Source organism: Lepus europaeus, chromosome 23, assembly GCF_033115175.1.
Source record: "Lepus europaeus isolate LE1 chromosome 23, mLepTim1.pri, whole genome shotgun sequence".
NCBI classification, from domain to species: domain Eukaryota; kingdom Metazoa; phylum Chordata; class Mammalia; order Lagomorpha; family Leporidae; genus Lepus; species Lepus europaeus.
In genome coordinates this window covers 7,363,795-7,381,783 of record NC_084849.1, presented here as the reverse complement: position 1 = coordinate 7,381,783, position 17,989 = coordinate 7,363,795, and the positions used below count along the sequence as shown (strand labels likewise).

Genomic DNA, 17,989 nt, shown 5'->3' with positions numbered 1-17,989 from the left:
CGGCGCCCGGCTTCAGGCCCGGAGGCAGCACCTCACGGGGCCGGCCTTCCCTCAGAGAAGCGCGCCCGCGCGGACCTCGTGAGGAGAGATTGTGCTCGTCAGCCTCCGAGCTCCGCGGCCGCCCACCTCCCCGCGGCGCCCTGAAGGGGTCGCTCGGCCCCGCGCGGCGGAGCGCACGCCGGCCCCGAGGGCCCGCGCCGCCCGCTTCCGGGCCCTCCCTCGCGACGGCGGGGCGGCGGGCGGGCGGCCGGGGCGGGGCCCCGCGCGGGGCGGAGGCGGCGGCGGCGGCGGCCAGAGCGCCGAGCCGGGCCATGGCGGGCTGCTGCGCCGCGCTGGCGGCCTTCCTGTTCGAGTACGACACGCCGCGCATCGTGCTCATCCGCAGCCGTAAAGTGGGGCTCATGAACCGCGGCGTGCAGCTGCTCATTCTGGCCTACGTCATCGGGTGAGCGTGGCCGTGGGCCCGCGCGGGGGTCCTGGGGAGGCGCCTCGGCGTGACCCGACGAGTCCAGGACGTGGCGACTGACACCGCCTTCTTCGGGTCCGCTTCCTGCACCTGCTCACCCTGACCTGGGTCGCCAAGTGAGCCCCGTGGGCGCCCTGCAGGTGGAGCCCAGTAGGTGGCGACCCGACACCGATATCCGCCCCCCCCTACTTTGGGTCCGGGCCTTGCACCTGCTCACCCTGGCCAGGTCACTGGGTGAGCCCCAGACGCCTTCCAGGTGGAGTCCTAGGAGTGGCGACCTAGGGGTGGCCTGTGACACCCGGCCCCCAGGCCGTAGCCTCCTGGACGGGCTGTGTCCGGAGACAGGAAGCTGTTTTAATGCTGTGTTTTTTGAGGGTAACATCTGGCGGGACCTCCATCCTCACCTTTCCTTCCAGCTACACCTTGTGACTGGCTCCGGGAGCACCGAGGCTCGGGGGAGGGGGGCTTCAGCCTTGGCTCCTCACTTCCCCTTCGTTTGACCCTATGGCTTGGGATTTCCACTTGATTCCTCCCGGGTCTGTGGCTTCTGATCATTTCCTTTGAGCGCCATGTGATTGAGAGGTCAGACTTCCCGAAAGCATTTCAAGTTCACTTCCTTTGTTTAGTGGGACTGCGGACTGGGTATGCGGAATTTGCTGGACCACCTGCCTTAATCTGGCCGTTCCCCCTCCCCGGCTGCCCTCTGGTGCTTATATATGCCCTGCCGCACCCAGGTCTCACTAAATGTTTCGTTTACATTGAATGCACCTGTTAACAGTTACTACAACCCTAGAGAGAAGGGGAAGTTACTCTGCCAGCTGGGCTCTCTTTCAAGGTTCACCTGGGGGGAGAAGGGCACAGGTTCTGGGCAGGTAGGTGTGTCTGGGTCCTGTTACCTTTTCTTACAAGGCCTCGGGCAGTGTTCCTGGAACCGGTTAGGAATCTTCAGAAAATGCTAATTGCAGGCCGGCCTTCCAAAACTTCTGATTCAGTTGCCACGGAGTGTGGACCGGCTCCCCAGGTGATTCTGATGTTCAGCAACATCGAATGCCTTGTTTCCCAAACTCACCTGATGATGAGAAACCTCCCCACCTCCCCACCCCCGCTTAAAAGTAGCAGCCCTGGGGAATTCACTGATCTGCAGCTTTGGCTTCAGCACCTGTCAGCCCAGCGGCAGCCCCAGTGCCAGCGGCTTTCCAGGCCAGGCTGCAACCTCGGAACCACCTGGCCCACACCCGGGCTTGAACCAAGCCTCAGAAAGGAGGTCGTTGCTACACAGCAACTGTGATGCGTCCGTTCTGAGACCCGCTCAGCTAAACCAGCGGCACTTGGGTCGGGATCGCTCCTGTGGCTTGTTGCTGTTGTCCTTGCTGGGGACAATCAGTTCACACTTACCTGAGGGCACCTGCAAAGTGCTGGGCTGCGGGAATGAACCATATCTGTGTTGTACCTTGGGGTAGCCGCCATCACATGTGACTGCTGAACACACGAAATGTTCCGTCTCAAACTGAGAGGCGGACACGCCACATTCACATGCGTTTCAAAACAGTCCAGGGGCTGGCGCTGTGGGTAGTAAGTTAAGCCTCCGCCTGCAGCGCTGGCATCCCATACAGGCACGGGTTCGAGTCCCAGCTGCTCCGCTTCCCATCCAGCTCTCTGCGAAGGCCTGGGAAAGTAGTAGAAGGTGGCCCAAGTGCTTGGGCTCTTGCACTCCCGTGGGAGACCCAGAAGAAGCTCCTGGCTTCGGATGGGCCCAGTTCCAGCCATTGCTGTCATTTGGGGAGTGAACCAGCAGATGGAAGACCTCTGTTTCTGTCTCCCTCTCTCTCTCTGTCACTCTACCTCTCAAATAAATAAAAAAAATCTTTTAAAAAAGTCCAAAAAAATCACTTTAATGCTTTTTTAAAAATTTGATAACATGCTAGAATATTTTGGATATATTAAGTTATATAAAATGTATCATTAAAGCTAATTTCTTGGGGCCAGTGCCATGGCTCACTTGGTTAATCCTCTGCCTGCATCACGCGCTAACATCCCATATGGGCGCCGGGTTCTAGTCCCAGTTGCTCCTTTTCCAGTCCAGCTCTCTGTTGTGGCCCAGGAAGGCAGTAGAGGATGGCCCAAGTGCTTGGGCTCCTACACCCGCATGGGAAACCAGGAAAAAGCACCTGGCTCTTGGCTTCGGATTGGCACAGCGCCGGCCGCAGCGGCCATTTGGGGAGTGAACCAATGGAAGGAAGACCTTTCTCTCTGTCTGTCTCTCACTGTCTGTAACTCTATCTGTCAAATAAATAAGAAAAAGAAAAAGCTCATTTCTTCTGGGGTAGGCATTTGGTATGGCGTTAAGGTGTAGCCTTGGGTACCTGTACCCCTCAGGAGTACCTGAGTTCAGTGCTTGCTCCACTCGTATTCTGGCTTCCTGTTAGTGGACACCTGGGAGGCAGCAGGTGATGGCTGCTGTCCACATAGGAGAGCCTGGATTGCCGTCTGAGCTAGTTTGGCTGACCCAGCCCCAGCTGTTGCAGGCATTTGGGGAGTGAACTTGTGGGTGGAGTTTTCTCTGTCTCCCCAGTCTCTCTCTCTCTCTAAAAAAAAAAAAAAAAGAAACAAACAAACAAAAGCCTGAACTCTAAATTCCTAGCTGTTTGCTCTTATCAGTCACATGATGGTAAAGTGGATCACATGGTAATGTCGGTGTCTCTGGTTCAGCAACTCGCCGTCCTTGCTGGTAACTAGTGGCTTCCTGCCCTGAGCTGTGTGGGTCAGACTGGAATTGGATGGAAGCTTTTACTGCAGCTGAGTTCCCAGAAGAGGACCTGTCTTCTCTGGGGTGGGCCTTGAGTTTGGACACTGCTCAGATCAGATAGACCCATCAATAAGTAACCAAAACCAGGGAATCTCTCACGTCTTAGCCCCAGGACTTACCGGGAAAGGAAGGAGAACCCACACTTTCTGGATTATAGCTTCAAGTAGATTTTTTTTTTAATTTTTTGACAGCGTGGACAGTGAGAGAGAGACAGAGAGAAAGGTCTTTTTCTGTTGGTTCACCCTCCAATGGCTGCCACGGCCGGCGCGCTGCGCTGATCTCCTGGTCTCCCATGCGAGTGCAGGGCCCAAGGACTTGGGCCATCCTCCACTGCACTCCTGGGCCACAGCAGAGAGCTGGCCTGGAAGAGGGGCAACCGGGACAGAATCCAGAACCCCGACCGGGACTAGAACCCAGTGTGCTGGCGCCGCAGGCAGAGGATTAGCCTACTGAGCAGCAGCGCCGGCCTTCAGGTAGATATTTAACAGCTCTGATGGGGAGGAGTTGGGATTTCATGGTGTCAGTTTCCTCTTGCAGTAGTGATTCTCAAACATTGTTCTAAGCATCTGACATCCTCCTATGCTTAGATTTCAATTTTTGGCACCAAAAAGATGAACATACTTTTAATTTTCCATTGACTCTTTTACATTGACCCATTTACCCTCGCAGTGATCCTTTTTATTTAAGGTACACAGGCTCCCATCTGCTGGTTCATGTCCCACATGCCCACAGCAGCTGAGGAGCTGATGCCAGAACTCCATCCAGGTCTCCCATTGTGAGTGGCAGGAACTCAATAACTTTTTTTTTTTTTTTTTTTTTTGACAGGCAGAGTGGACAGTGAGAGAGAGAGACAGAGAGAAAGGTCTTCCTTTTGCCGTTGGTTCACCCTCCAATGGCCGCCGCGGTAGCGCACTGCGGCCGGCGCACCGCGCTGTTCCGATGGCAGGAGCCAGGGGCTTCTCCTGGTCTCCCATGGGGTGCAGGGCCCAAGCACTTGGGCCATCCTCCACTGCACTCCCTGGCCACAGCAGAGAGCTGGCCTGGAAGAGGGGCAACCGGGACAGGATCGGTGCCCCGACCGGGACTAGAACCCGGTGTGCCGGCGCCGCAAGGCGGAGGATTAGCCTGTTGAGCCACGGCGCCGGCCCAATAACTTTTTTTTAATTTGACAGGTAGAGTTATAGACAGACAGACAGAGACAGAAAGAAAGGTCTTCATTCTGTTGGTTCACCCCCCTAAACGGCCGCTATGGCCAGCACTGTGCCGATCCCAAGCTAGGAGCCAGGTGCTTCTTCCTGGTCTCCCATGTGGGTGCAGGGCCCAAGCACTTGGGCCATCCTCCATTGCCTTCCTGGGCCACAACAGAGAGCTGGACTGGAAGAAGAGCAACCGGGACTAGAACCCAGGATGTAGCCGCCACAGGCGGAGGATTAACCATGTGAGCCATGGCGCTGGCCCAAACTCAATAACTTGAGCCATCCCCTCCTGCCTCCCAGGAAACTGGAGTCAGTAGCTGGAGCTGAAAATTGAACCCAAGTACTCGGATATGGGACGCAGAGATCCTAAGTGATGTCTTAACCACAAGACCAAACACCCACCCGCTGTGAATGTCTGTGGTCTCCGTGTTACAGATGAGGACAACACAGGTGCATGCAGGTTAAGCCACTTGGCCCACATGATGGCTGGGTCCTGAATCTGGACCTGCTGGCTCCAGGAGGTGTTCTGGTAGCCTCACCACTGTGTGCTGACGCACTTAGATTTAGACCAGTGGTAATGTCCCCACAGAGAAGCATATCTGTGACCTGAATTCTTGGAGAAAAGAAACCACTAGGAAATTGTCCTTAAAAGGTAGGAATCCCTTTTCTGGAGGCAGTTGAGCATAGTGAGCAAGAAAGTTGAATTCCTTGAGTTGAATTCCTGACAGTCCCCTCACTAGCTTATGTGACCGGGGGCAAATGACTTCTCTCCTGACCCTTGTTTCCTCTGTAAGATAAAGATAATTATAATCCCTCACAGTGGTCAGGATTAAATGCATTAGTACTTATCAAGACGCCAGATCAGTGCCTGGCACCTACATTATGCAAATGGTCACTGTTCCCATAGTGTTTGCCACACAATACACTGAAAGCCTCAGCTCTCTAACAATAAAGACAGTGTTTCCTGAGTATCTGTGCAAAGCCACATAGTTAATAAACATTGAACTTGCAACCTCTGCTCCCAGAAGCCCCCTGGCATCAGTTCTAATGCCCTGCATCGCAAGGGCAATTGAAGACACCTGTTTTGTTTTCTAGGTGGGTGTTTGTGTGGGAAAAGGGCTACCAGGAAACAGACTCCGTGGTCAGCTCAGTTACTACCAAGGCCAAGGGCGTTGCCGTGACCAACACTTCTGAACTGGGATTCCGGATCTGGGACGTGGCCGATTATGTGATCCCGGCTCAGGTATGTGTCCTGCAGAGACTTCTGTCTCATGGTAAAGCTCTGGTTCTCTTTCTCCTCAACGATGGTGCACACCTGATTAATGATTGGCATGGCCTGCATTCTGGCCTCTCCAGTGGTAGTCCAAGAAAGCAGTGTCACCAGATCGCATTTTGGCGCCAGGTCTAACAGGCAGCATTCCTTCAGCTCTGGGGCTGGCTCAAACCCAGGAAGCTTTCACTGTGGACATCCCATGAAAAGTGAGCAAGCAAATGTCTTAGGTCCTGGGACGAGATCAGGTGGAAATACCACCTTTCTCTATTTTCTGTTTGTTTTATTATCTCACACCCACAAGGTAAATCTTGATAGACAGCCTAAAAATATCAACAGCAATTAGAGACCAAAACAAGAAGGAAATGGGCGGGCCTTAGCCTAGTGGTTAAGGTGCCTCCATTCAACTCCTGGCTCTGGCTCGTAACTCCAGCTTCCTGCTAATGTACATCCTGGGACGCAGTGGTCATGGCTTAAGGAATGGGGGTCCTGCCACCACATGGGAGGCCCGGATTAAGTTCCTGGCTTCTGGCTTTAGCCTTGGCCCTTGCAAGTATTTGAACCAGCGAATACCAGCTCTGTCTGCCTGTGTCTCTCTGCCTCCCAAATGGAGAAGGAAACAGACATCCGGCATCAGATTCCACCAGGAACAAAGGTCAGGGGAGAAGTTGTGGCACCCAGGTCTCCAGTCGGTGAATCCACAAAGCTTCCAGATCAACAAGGACTCTGTAGCCATGGTAACAGCCATGCTCCTCCAGATGGCTGATGTGCTCGCGTGCCTACGGTGCCCAAATACAGATAAGCTGCCCAGTCTTGGCTCTGGGCTCTGCAGGGACAGCAGGAACTTCTTCAGTGTGTCCTTTCTCCTCACCTTCCCAGAGAAGGGTCATGCCGGCTCCGAGAACAGACTGCACCAGTGACCCGTCAAGGTCATCTGGAACGACCATGTGCAGTGTGCTGCCCCAGCGGGAGACCGCTGCTTCCTGAATGCAAGGCCTCACCATGGTGCGCTCCGGAAATGTCACGCTTTGTCGATTGACAGGAATCAAGGAAGGGGACAAGTGCTGCTTCTGCCCCTCTGTGCAAAAGGACACCCAGCAACTCTGCTTACACAGGAGCGCGAAATGCTCAAAGCTTCTGGCTTCTATGGTTTTGTTTTTTTAAGATTTTATTTGTTTGTTTATTTGAGAGACAGAGTTACAGAGAGGTCTTCCATCCGCCGGTTCACTCCCCAGATGGCCGCAACAGCCAGAGCTGGGCCAATCCAGAGCCAGGAGCCAGGAGCTTCTGGGTCTCCCGTGCAGGTGCAGGGGCCCAGGAACTTGAATCATCTTCTGCTGCTTTCCAGGCCATAGCAGAGAGCTGGATTGCAAGTGGAGCAGCTGGGACTAGAACTGGCACCCATATGGGATGCCAGACTGCAGGCAGCAGCTTTACCCACTACACCACAGTGCCAGCCCCGGATTTTTTTAAATTGATGTAAAATTCATGTAATAGAAAATGAAGCATTTTTAAAATGAAACACCCTGTGGCATTCAGAGCACCCACTGCCTCGATTTGCACCCAGGATGTTTTCTGTGGCCGGTTGGGACCCTGCCCATCAGTAGTCGCTCCCCGTTCACCCTGCTCTGTCTCTGCATTTGCCAGTTCTGTACATTTCGTCTGAATGGAGCCATTCGCAGTGTGGCCTTTGGTGTCTGCCTCTCCTTAGCACGATGGCTTCAAGGTTGATCTCCTGTAGCGCGAGGCAGGGCTTGCTTCCTGTTCCTGGCTGAATCGCATCCCAGTGCAGGGAGACCCCGTTCTGTTTTCCCAGACATCTAGGCTCTCCGCCTTCTGTCAGTTGTGAAAAGTGCTGCTGTGAACATGTGTGTACAAGCTTTTGGTTGAGTCCTTGTTTTCGGTTAGGTTGTAAATTCTTGAGAGAACAGGAGTCTGTATGATTAGTTTTTTAAAAAAGATTTATTTTCTTTATTTGAAAGACAGAGTTACAGAGAGAGGTAGAGAAAGAGGTCTTCCATCCGCTGGTTCACTCCCCAGATGGCCACAATGGCCGGAGCTGTGCCGATCCGAAGCCAGGAGCCAGGAGCTTCTTCCGGGTCTCCCACGCAGGTGCAAGGGCCCGAGCACTTGGGCCATCTTCTACTGCTTTCCCGGGCAATAGCAGAGAGCTGGATAGGAGGTGGAGCAGCCGGGACTAGAACTGGCACTCATATGGGATGCTAGCACTTCAGGCCAGGGCTTTAATCCGCTATGCACCCAGCACTGGCCCTGATTAGTTTTAAAATTGTCTTATTAGGGGCTGATGTTGTGGCACGGTGGGTTAAGCCACTGCTTGCGATGCCAGCATCCCTTATCGGACTGCTGGTTCAATTCCTGGCTGCCCTGCTTCCAGTCCAGCTCCCTGCTAATGCACCTGGGAAAGCAGTAGCAGATGGCCCAAGTGCTTGGTTCCCTGTCACCCACGAAGGAGATCTGGCTTTGGCCTGGACCATCCCCAGCAATTGCAGCCATCTGGGGTGTGACCCAGTAGATGGAAGATCTCTCTTTCTTGAGATCTTTCAAATAAATAAACTATTTTAAAAAATCATCAAGTGAATGACTTTCTTTCTGGCCCTGCTCATGCCTTGGGTGGGGGGGGACGACGACACAATCCTGCTGTCTCCTCTTTGCCCACCCTGCAGGAGGAAAACTCCCTCTTCATCATGACCAACATGATCATCACCGTGAACCAGACCCAGGGCACCTGTCCTGAGGTAGGCCTCTCACCCCGTCTCCACACCTGGCTGGCGGAGGGTGGAGCTGTGGAGCTCCTTGTTGTCTCCCCTTCTTCTTTTTCCAGATCCCAGACAAGGCCACCGTGTGTCACTCAGATGCCACCTGCGCTTCTGGCTCCACGGACACCCACAGCACTGGTAGGAGCGAGTGGCTGTGGCCCCAGATCAGGTGCTTAGCCCGGGGAGGGCAGCCCCTGAGGAGACCATCCCTGCCTTGGAGCATCTGATAGAGAAACCTCACAGATAAAGAAACCCCCCATCTCCCTAGTGCTTTTCCATGGCCCTGAGCGACCTAGTATCAAGATGGGGGCCGTGGGACACTTCCCACTTTCTCCTGTCACGAGAGTCCAAGCCATCCAGGGTCTCACCCCATTCTGTGGCCTGATATCACCTTGGCTGTGAGTTGGTAGAGCAGTCAGAGGTGTAGGCAGCCCTAGGTGACCGTGTTCCTCCAATTCTAATTTCTGGACACTTAAGTCCCAGCACTGGAATTGCCCAAGGCTGGCTCCAGGGGGCGCTGTGGTGGTGGGGTGCTACTCTCCGATGGTAAGGAGGGCACAGGAGGGCCTCCATGGACCTGGCTCCCCCTGGCCCCGTAGGAGTCACGACTGGAAGGTGCGTGCCGTTCAATGCATCGGTGAAGACGTGCGAGGTGGCAGCCTGGTGCCCGGTGGAGGACGACAGACAGGTACCAAGGTGAGAAGAAAGTGCTGCAGACACTGGTTCTTGGCCTTGGGAGGAGAGTCCGGCTGTGCGTTGTGGCTTTCTGTGCGTTCTTGGCATCTGTGTGGAGTCAGACCACCCGAGGACACTGCTTCTTAGCCACAAAGCAGCGATCATCGGAGACTAGGCAAGCCCCAGTGTTTGTCACGGTGACGAGGGGCAGGGGGCTCTGCCAGTTGACAGGAAGCAGTTCTCAGTGCCTTCAGCACACGCACACACTTGCACACTGCACGCACGCTCGGTGGGGGCAGGTCATTGTTCAGCTGGCCAGGAAGACCCCACTGGCTCAAGCTGGGTCAGTCTCACCTCTTCACTCTGCCTCCTCCCCATGCCGGCTTTCCTTGTCAGGCCTCTGGGCTTCCATCCCTCACGGTGTCTCCTTTCCTAATCGTGTGCAGATTCTAGTTCTGTGCATCAGCATGCCGTTGGCCACATCCCTCAAACTGTTGCTGTGGCCAGGGCAGGGATTCTGTCCACCACCTTGGGCCTGGGTCCCTGCCCACCTCTGGAGCTAGGGTTGAAGTCAGCCCCACCCACACGACACAGAGTGGCAGGACGGGAGATGTGTGGCTTCTGAAGGAAGTGGGGGTTCTGTTACCAGGAAGAGGAAGCAAACATAGGTAAGTATGTGTCAACGTGTGTTTGTAAAGCCCAGGGCCAGGGTGTGCTGGGCTGGTACCCCGTTTTTCGGACACATCACTGCTCACGTATCAGTCACGGGCTGGCGGGCGTTGGGGTGGCCTCTGCCTTTAAGATCAACTCCTTGGCAGGCACTGCGCTGTGAGCAGAGGGCTTTGAGGTGGCGCTCGGAGACTTGCAGCCTGTGGTCTTTCTTAACCAGAGTTCACCTGGGCACCTCGTGACAGAAGGCGGGGTTGATTCAGAGACTGGGGCGGGGAGGGGGCGCTCAGGCTCAGGAAGGAAGTTCTCAAAGAGGAATCCAGCGTCTTCGAGCCCTTGCACCATAGTGGTATTCTTGGCAGCGCCAAGCGTGCCAAGGGCTTCACCGCCAGCGTGAAGCACTCTCATTGTGAAAACAAGAGCGTCCCGTGTTTCACTGAGCTTTCCGTGGGCTACATGTTCAAGGGCTGCTCGGGGTAATACTTGGCATACAGTGGTTACTGTCTAAGTTAATTTCACAGTAAACTGTGGCTACCAGGAGACTCTGGTCAAGTGCGGCGGCAGCCGGGTCTCACGTGTTTTCACTGGACAGCGCCATTACAGGTCTAATCCGCTCTCAGAGGTTTCTCAGCGCTGAGTCCCACGGCGAGAGGCTCCCCTTTCCATTCTCACTCAGCCTCTTTCATCGGAGGAGATCGTGGTTTGGTGCACCTTTTTAAATTATTTATTTATTTTTTTTGACAGGCAGATTTATAGAGAGAGAGACAGAGAGAAAGGTCTTCCTTTTCTGTTGGTTCATCCCCCAAATGGCTGCTACGGCTGCTGCGGTGATCCGAAGCCAGGAGCCAGGTGCTTCCTCCTGGTCTCCCATGGGGTGCAGGGCCCAAGGACTTGGGCCATCCTCCACTGCACTCCCTGGCCACAGCAGAGAGCTGGCCTGGAAGAGGGGCAACCAGGACAGAATCCGGCACCCCGACCGGGACTAGAACCCGGGGTGCCGGTACCGCAGGCAGAGGATTAGCCAAGTGAGCCACGGCGCCGGCCGGTTTGGTGCACCTTTAATACCTTTCCATCACCTGCTGATTTCTGATCTCAAAAAGAACGAGCCCCAGACTGAGTCCCTTGGACATACAGTAACAGACTACAACTTTCAGTCACAGTTCGTGTATTTAAACGATGGCCTCTGACTTGTGACGAACGGTATTTTTTATTTTTTAATTTTTTAAAGATTTATTTATTTGAAAGTCAGAGTTACACAGAGAGGAGAGGCAGAGAGGGAGAGGGAGAGGGAGAGAGGGAGAGAGGGAGAAAGGGAGAGGCCGGTCTTCCATCCGGTGGTTCACTCCCCAGTTGGCTGCAATGGCCGGAGCTGTGTCAGGAGCCAGGAGCTTCCTCTGGGTCTCCCACGTGGGTGCAGGGACCCAAGGACTTGGGCCGTCTTGTACTGCTTTCCCAGGCCATAGCAGAGAGCAGATCAGAAGTGGAGCAGCCATATGGGATGCCGGCGCTTCAGACCAGGGCATTAACCCGCTGCGCCACAGCGCCAGCCCCACAAACAGTATTTTTTAATGTTCGTGATGGAAAGTCTCGTGTCCAGATGAGTGTCAGTTAAACAGTGAGGTGACCTTAGAGGTGGAGGGGACAGGATGCTGTTCAGCGGGTGACACATAAGGAACACAGGCTGTTCAGGAGGTGGACGGTCACTCGGCCTCAGTGACCAGCACTGAGGCACTGATTGAGCCTGCAGCATGAGTGAAGCTTGAAAACATCATACAGCCAGGCACAGAGGCCACCTCTTGGATCCACGCCTGTGATGTGCCTGTCAGGCTAATCCCCAGAGATGGGTACGAGGTGAGCGGTTACCGGGGGCGGGCTGGTTCCTCTGAGTGACGGAAATGTTTTGGAACTCCCAGCATTGTGAACGAACGAAATGCCACCGAATGGGTTCACCTCAAAATGATGACTGTTCTATGACTTTCGCCTCGGGCTTTTTTTTTTTTTTTAAAGGCAAGCTGGTCTTTAAAGGGTAGCAGATGAGATACACAGATGGGCCGGGTTATGGTGCAGGAAGTGACAAAAATGACAGACGGTGGAAAACCTCTGTGTAACCAGCCCTGTCAGGGGTAGGGAGGGGGCTCTGACAAGGAGAGGGAAGGCTCCCCTCACCGTGCAGCCTTGCTCCTGCCCCAGCGGAGGGAGGAATCTCGATGTTCTTTAAAACATCAGCGCCATGAGCTGTGTCCGAAGGGCCAGCCCCACAGTGCAGATTCTCCCACTGAGCTGCACCAGAGAAGCAGGATTCCCTTGGGAGGCAGACTTGCATGGCCAGCGGGAGCTGATGTGGCAGGTGCACCCGGCAGGGGGTGCCTGTCGTGTGTTTGGCCCATGGGGTCAGGGCGAGCGAGCGTGCAGGTGAGTTGACCTTTGCTGTGACTTGCGGAACCGGATCTTGTCAAGAACTCATTCCCCTGAGAACACCTGGGGCGTCAGGCACTTTCCCCTAGCTGCTGCCACTCGGTGACTTCCAGTCAGGCCTGGAGGCCCCGCCCCATGGCCCACTCCTCAGGTTCCTTTGGGGCGAGGCCCTGCCCTTCCCTGGAAGAACCCAGAAGGCTGGACCTAGCGTTTATGCAGAGAGGAGGAAATGCCAGTGAAGTTCCACTGTCTTCTGACAAAATGACATTGTAAGGTCATTTTGTAAGGTTTATGTGTAGTGTGTTCTGTAGAAATATTACGTAGGCGTATGGATCTTCACTAACTATATTTTTTTCAGGCCTGCTTTTTTAAAGGCTGCAGAAAACTTCACCCTCTTGGTTAAGAACAACATCTGGTATCCCAAATTTAATTTCAGCAAGTAAGTGGTGGCCAGGTGTGGGTTCGCCTGTGCCTCGGAGAAACTCCAGGCTCATCCCCGAGGTCCTCTGCCCTGATTCTCTGTGTCCTCCCCACCTTAGGAGGAACATCCTTCCCAACATCACCACCACCTACCTCAAGTCCTGCACCTACGACGCTCGGACAGACCCCTTCTGCCCCATATTCCGTCTGGGCAAAATAGTGGAGGACGCGGGACACAGCTTCCAGGACATGGCCATCGAGGTAGGCACAGGCTCTGGGCTTGGAAACACAACCATGGCCGGGTCCAGGGCCAGACCAGGCTCTGAGACCAGGCCCTGTGTCTGCTGCTTACCCCCCAGGGAGGCATCATGGGCATCCAGATCAAGTGGGACTGCAACCTGGACAGAGCCGCCGCCCTCTGCTTGCCCAGGTACTCCTTCCGCCGCCTGGATACCCGGGACGCCGACCACAACGTGTCTCCTGGCTACAATTTCAGGTGGGCGTGCACTTGGGTTCATTTGGAGGGAGACGACGGAGGCTGGAGTATCCCACCACTGCCCATGCCCCACAAAGTCCAGCACTGGGACGGCACCCCAGGATAGCGGCTGGCTGTCCCTTCTCCGAGGTGGGAGGGAGGGCCGTGAGCAGGGTCGTGCCCCCGTGGCACCCTGACCCCTGACAGCCCTCCTTGCTCTGTCCTGTTGAGTTGTAGGGCAGCCCCCAGAGCCCACTGTTGGAGGAGTGGATGGTCTCCAGCCCACAGCCACCTGGGGCGTGGCCTAGGAAAGGGTTTCTTGCAGGCAGAGCCTGGCCCAGATGCTATGAGATACTGTGAAATGGGTTTCCGGGTGACAAATGACCACACAGTGGGTGGCCAGGACATCAGGAATGTGTTCTTTCAGTTCCGGAGGCCACAAGTCTGATATCCAGGTGGCAGCAGGGCCAAGGATCCCCGTGAAGCTCCGCGGGAGGACCCTTCCTTGCTGCTGCAGCTTCTCATGGCTCCCAGCAGCCACTGCTTACAGAAGCATCGACCCAGCTTCTCCTGTCATGCCATGGCGTTTCAATACCAGTCATACTGCACTGAGGGCCCACCCTAGGCTAGGGCGGCCCCGAGTCAAATAACCACATCTGCGAGGTCACAGTCGCAGGTTCCAGGTGGAAGTGAGTGGGGCGGGGGCACTGTTGAAGCCAGCACGCTGGGGTAGTATGAGCAGAGGCCTGAGGACAGGCCTGCAAGGGACACGCCCGTGAGCCAGCCACGGTCTCCCTCTAGCGGTGACACATGGAATCCAGCTCATGCTTGGAAGAAATTTCTCCGCTGTCCTTTGGAACCGTTTGATTTTTTTCCCCCGAGTAGGAGGTTTGTGTGGCTCCATCGAAACTGTCACACAGTTCTCGTGGGAGCCACTGTGTAAGCCTGGAGCTGAGAGAAGCTGACAGTCCCCTCGGGAGGACACCCAGCCCCCGACCACTGGCTCATGCCCCAGTTGACCACACGACCAGGCTGATGCCAAGAGCCAGGAGCTTCATCTGGGTCTCTCACACAGGTGCAGGGGCCCATCTTCCACTGCTTTCCCAAGGAACTGGATCAGAAGTGGAGCAGCCGGGACTCAAACTGGCTCTCGTATGGGATGCCAGCATCACAGGCAGTGGCCTAATCCACTGTGCCATGTGCCGGCTCTGTTTTTTTTTTCTAATGGCTATACTGAGATACAATTCACCTGAGAAAGTGTAGCTTCAAGAGCTGTTACTGTGCTCACGGGAAAAGGCAACCATCACCAACTGAGTTAGGAAGAACTTCACTGTCTCTAAGGAAACCCCACACCCTTGGGCTGCCAGCCTGTATGGCCCGAGCCCCTGGCAGCCACCAGCTTCCTGTCTCCATGGGTCTACCTGTTCTGAGCACTCGTATCAGTGGAATCCTACACTGTGTGTCCTTGTGTGCCTGGCTGTCCCGGTGCCAGGGCCACACCGCTTTATGGCCAGGGAGTGATAGTCTGCAGTGTGGACAAACCCATTCATCCGTCGATGGGGCCATGGCCCGGGCTGGTGCAGTCCCCCTGCAATGCAGTCTGGGCGCCGGCCACTGCCAGGCCTTGTTCTCGGGTCCTGGTTGTCTCGAGAGGCAGGTGGCACAGCCATATCAGGGAGGACATGAGAGCGGAAGTTCCAGCTTGCACCAAGGGCCTGGCAGTGATGGAGTGGGAGGTTTCCCTGCGCCTCTCCGGCTCTGGACAGAGGTCCCGGTGGCCACCTGCTGTGTGGCCCGTCAGCCAGGAGAGAGGCCCGTGGTGTTCCACGTGTCTGTGTAGGAGGCAGAGCGAGTTGTCAGCCAGCGCCAGCCCTGCTCCTTGCCCTCTCCCTCGAGCCTGCCTGCCCTCCCTCAGGTTCGCCAAGTACTACAGCGACCGCGGCCGTGAGCACCGCACACTCATCAAGGCCTACGGCATCCGTTTTGACATCATTGTGTTTGGCAAGGTAGCCTCGCAGGGAGGGGGCCTCCACCTGCCCTCACCTGCTCCCCTTACCCCTGTCCAGACGCTGTCTTTCCTCCTGTCATTTGCAGGCTGGGAAATTTGACATCATCCCTACCATGATCAACGTCGGCTCCGGCTTGGCACTGTTCGGGGTGGTGAGTGGCACGGGCTGGGGCCTTCCTCAGCAGGGACCGGCACGGGGAGGCGACGCCCTCGGCTGCTGACCTGGCCCTTGTCCCCTGACCTGGCCCTTGCCCCGGACTTGTCTCCACACTGGATCCTCCGGGCTTCTTTGCTTGGCTTCCCTTCCCCTCTCTCCTCCCAAGATTCCTTTCTAGAGCAAGGCTTCGGCTTCGCGGGAAGGGGCACGCCCAGAAGGACGTGGGCTGGCAGCATCCAGGCTCTTCCCTTCCCTGTGCTAATGCAGGCGACCGTGCTGTGTGACATCATAGTCCTCTACTGCATGAAGAAGAGATACTACTACCGGGAGAAGAAATACAAGTTCGTGGAAGATTACGAGCAGGTAGGCGCCTTCTGCACTCCTGGCACCTTCCGCACCTCCCGTCCCACGAGGGAGGGGCCTTGGTTCGAAGGCTGGCACCGCTGCAGCCCCATGGACGCCTGTATTCACCATGGGCAGCTGTAGCCGCGTTCACGACACCCCCTTCCACAGGCAGACGCCTACACTCGAGCCCTGTTTTGATTCTCACGTCACAAGTTGGTTTTGTTGATGGCTAGTGTGACAAAACCCCTGTGCGCACCCTACACCTGCTACAAGCGGTCCATGCCGCGGGAAGGGTTGGGTCCCACACTGCACTGGCTGCGACTTGAGGACTCTTGGTGGTGTCGAGGTGTCCAGACATCCTCGGGCAGCGTGCCCAGCTGGGCCCCGGGCCTGCCCAGCCACGGTACACACTCAGTGTACACACTCCCGGCTTCAAATCCTACTTTGCAGGGTCTTAATGGCCAGACAGACCAGTGACGCCCACCCCACACCTCCACTCCCTGCGACCTCCACTGATGCACAGCTAGAAGGAAAAGAAGCGGCTGCCGTATCGCTCCGAAGAAAGTTCCGGATCCTGACTCGGCCTCCACCGTGCTCAGGTGGCCCAGCAGCCCGTTTTGTGTGAAGGGTTTGGCTGCTCACTAGCGCAGTGGGTTCCTGTTGTGACTGTAGAAGGGACCCCTCTGCCACACCTGTGCGTGGGGTCAGGATCCGGGCTGGCCCTCCTCCCATAGCCGGGCCTGTCTCCAGCCCCCTTCAGGACAGGCCCAGTCCTCCAGGGCGCCGGGGGCAGCTATTGCAGCCATGGAGGAGGCCGGGAAGGGTCTTGGAATGTGGCCGCCAGGCCTGAGCCTGCCTGAGCCGCCGCTCCTCCTCCCCTGCCCGGGACTTGGCGCTGGCCCTCCGGGGGTGGAGTCGGCATCTCTCCTTCCAGAAGCACTCTGTTGAGGTGCTTGAGGACCAAACATTAAAACAGACGATGTGCTTACTCCAAGTCCATGTTGTCTCATAGCATGTGCTAGGTTCTGTCCCGGTTGCTCCTCTTCCAGTCCAGCTCTCTGCTGTGGCTGGGGAAGGCTGTGGAGGATGGCCCAAGTGCTTGGGCCCTGCACCTGCATGGGAGACCAGGAGGAAGCACCTGGCTCCTGGCTTCGGATCTGCACAGCGTGCCGGCCGTAGCGGCCACTTTGGGGGGGAGGGTAAACCAACAGAAAAAGGAGGACCTTTCTCTCGGTCTGTCTCTCTCTCACTGTCTAACTCTGCCTGTCAAAAAAATAAATAAAATGCCAGTTGGGACACCCGCGACCCACACTGGAGCGCCTGGGGTCAAGTTTTGACATTGCTGCTGACTCCAGCTTCCTGCTAATGCTGACCCTGCAGGTCAGCGGTGATGGGACAGCATTCTCAGCTCCCAGCTGTGGCCTGGCCCAGGCCCAGCCACCGCAGGCATCTGGAGGGTGAGCCAGCCGACGGAAGCACATTCTCTGCCAATCAATCAGTAGTTTCCCTGTGCCTCATCCCCCCTTCACCGCGGTGCCCATCGGATTGCAACCTTGCCCTCCTGAACAAACTTCCTGGGAGCCCGTTGTATTTTATGTTGACCACTTCAACCAGTAAACGCATCTGCCACCCAGCTCACTGTGCTCCCAGAAGGCTCCTGAAACGGTCTGTTTCTGAAACATACACACTGTTTTCTAGGTATCTTCAACAAAATTTTTTTTAAATTTATTTGAAAAGTACATAAACAGAGAAAGAGACGTTCTATTTGCCAGTTCACTTCTCCCAAATGCCCACAACAAACAGTACTGGTCCAGGCCAAAACCGGGAGCCAGGAAGGCCACCCGGGTTTCCCATGTGAGTGGCAGAGACCCAAGTCACTGAGCCACCATCTGCTGCTTCCCAGTGTATGTGTCAGAAGCTCAAAACCGAAGTTGAGCGAGGACCTGAACCAAAGCCCAAGTGGTGTCTTCACCCCTACACCAAACGCCCACCCCCAAGCTTCTCTCAGAAGCCCAAGAATGGGTTGTGCACCTGCAGAGTGTGCATATTTTTCTCGAGTGACCTCTTATGTGTTCACATTTTTACATAAAGAATTGCCTTCTAGATGGCACAATTTCAGGCAACGTGGAAGAGGTTTATCCTCTCCCTTCCCCATTCGCTCCAACAAAAGCAGGGCGGTGTGAGATGCTCACTGAGCTATTCCTGGCTGTACTTCACACCGACTTAATTCTGTGTCAGGTGTTCAGGGTCCCCCAGGGGAAGCAGCCTGGCCCTCCCCCTGCCCTGAGTTCATTCCCAAGAACCTGGGCG

General features: G+C 55.7%; 1 protein-coding gene across 1 annotated transcript; it reads left to right on the top strand.

The window, feature by feature from the left end:
• The first annotated feature begins 286 nt into the window (after positions 1-286).
• P2RX4 (purinergic receptor P2X 4) lies at positions 287-17,023 on the top strand. Its single transcript, XM_062182697.1, has 12 exons — positions 287-445; positions 5,564-5,711; positions 8,423-8,494; positions 8,581-8,653; positions 9,115-9,211; positions 12,633-12,713; positions 12,814-12,955; positions 13,054-13,190; positions 15,085-15,175; positions 15,264-15,329; positions 15,602-15,697; positions 16,130-17,023. Exons 1-12 carry the CDS (start codon positions 312-314, stop codon positions 16,154-16,156), a joined length of 1,164 nt encoding a protein of 387 aa, XP_062038681.1. The 5' UTR covers positions 287-311; the 3' UTR covers positions 16,157-17,023.
• Positions 17,024-17,989: the final 966 nt, after the last annotated feature.

Coding starts and splice junctions, on each gene's coding strand:
- P2RX4 (XM_062182697.1), top strand. CDS start 312: ATGGCGGGCTGCTGCGCCGCGCTGGCGGCCTTCCTGTTCGAGTACGAC. Junction 12,714..12,813: donor CCCAAATTTAATTTCAGCAA/GTAAGTGGTGGC, acceptor TCCCCACCTTAG/GAGGAACATCCTTCCCAACA. Junction 12,956..13,053: donor TCCAGGACATGGCCATCGAG/GTAGGCACAGGC, acceptor CTTACCCCCCAG/GGAGGCATCATGGGCATCCA.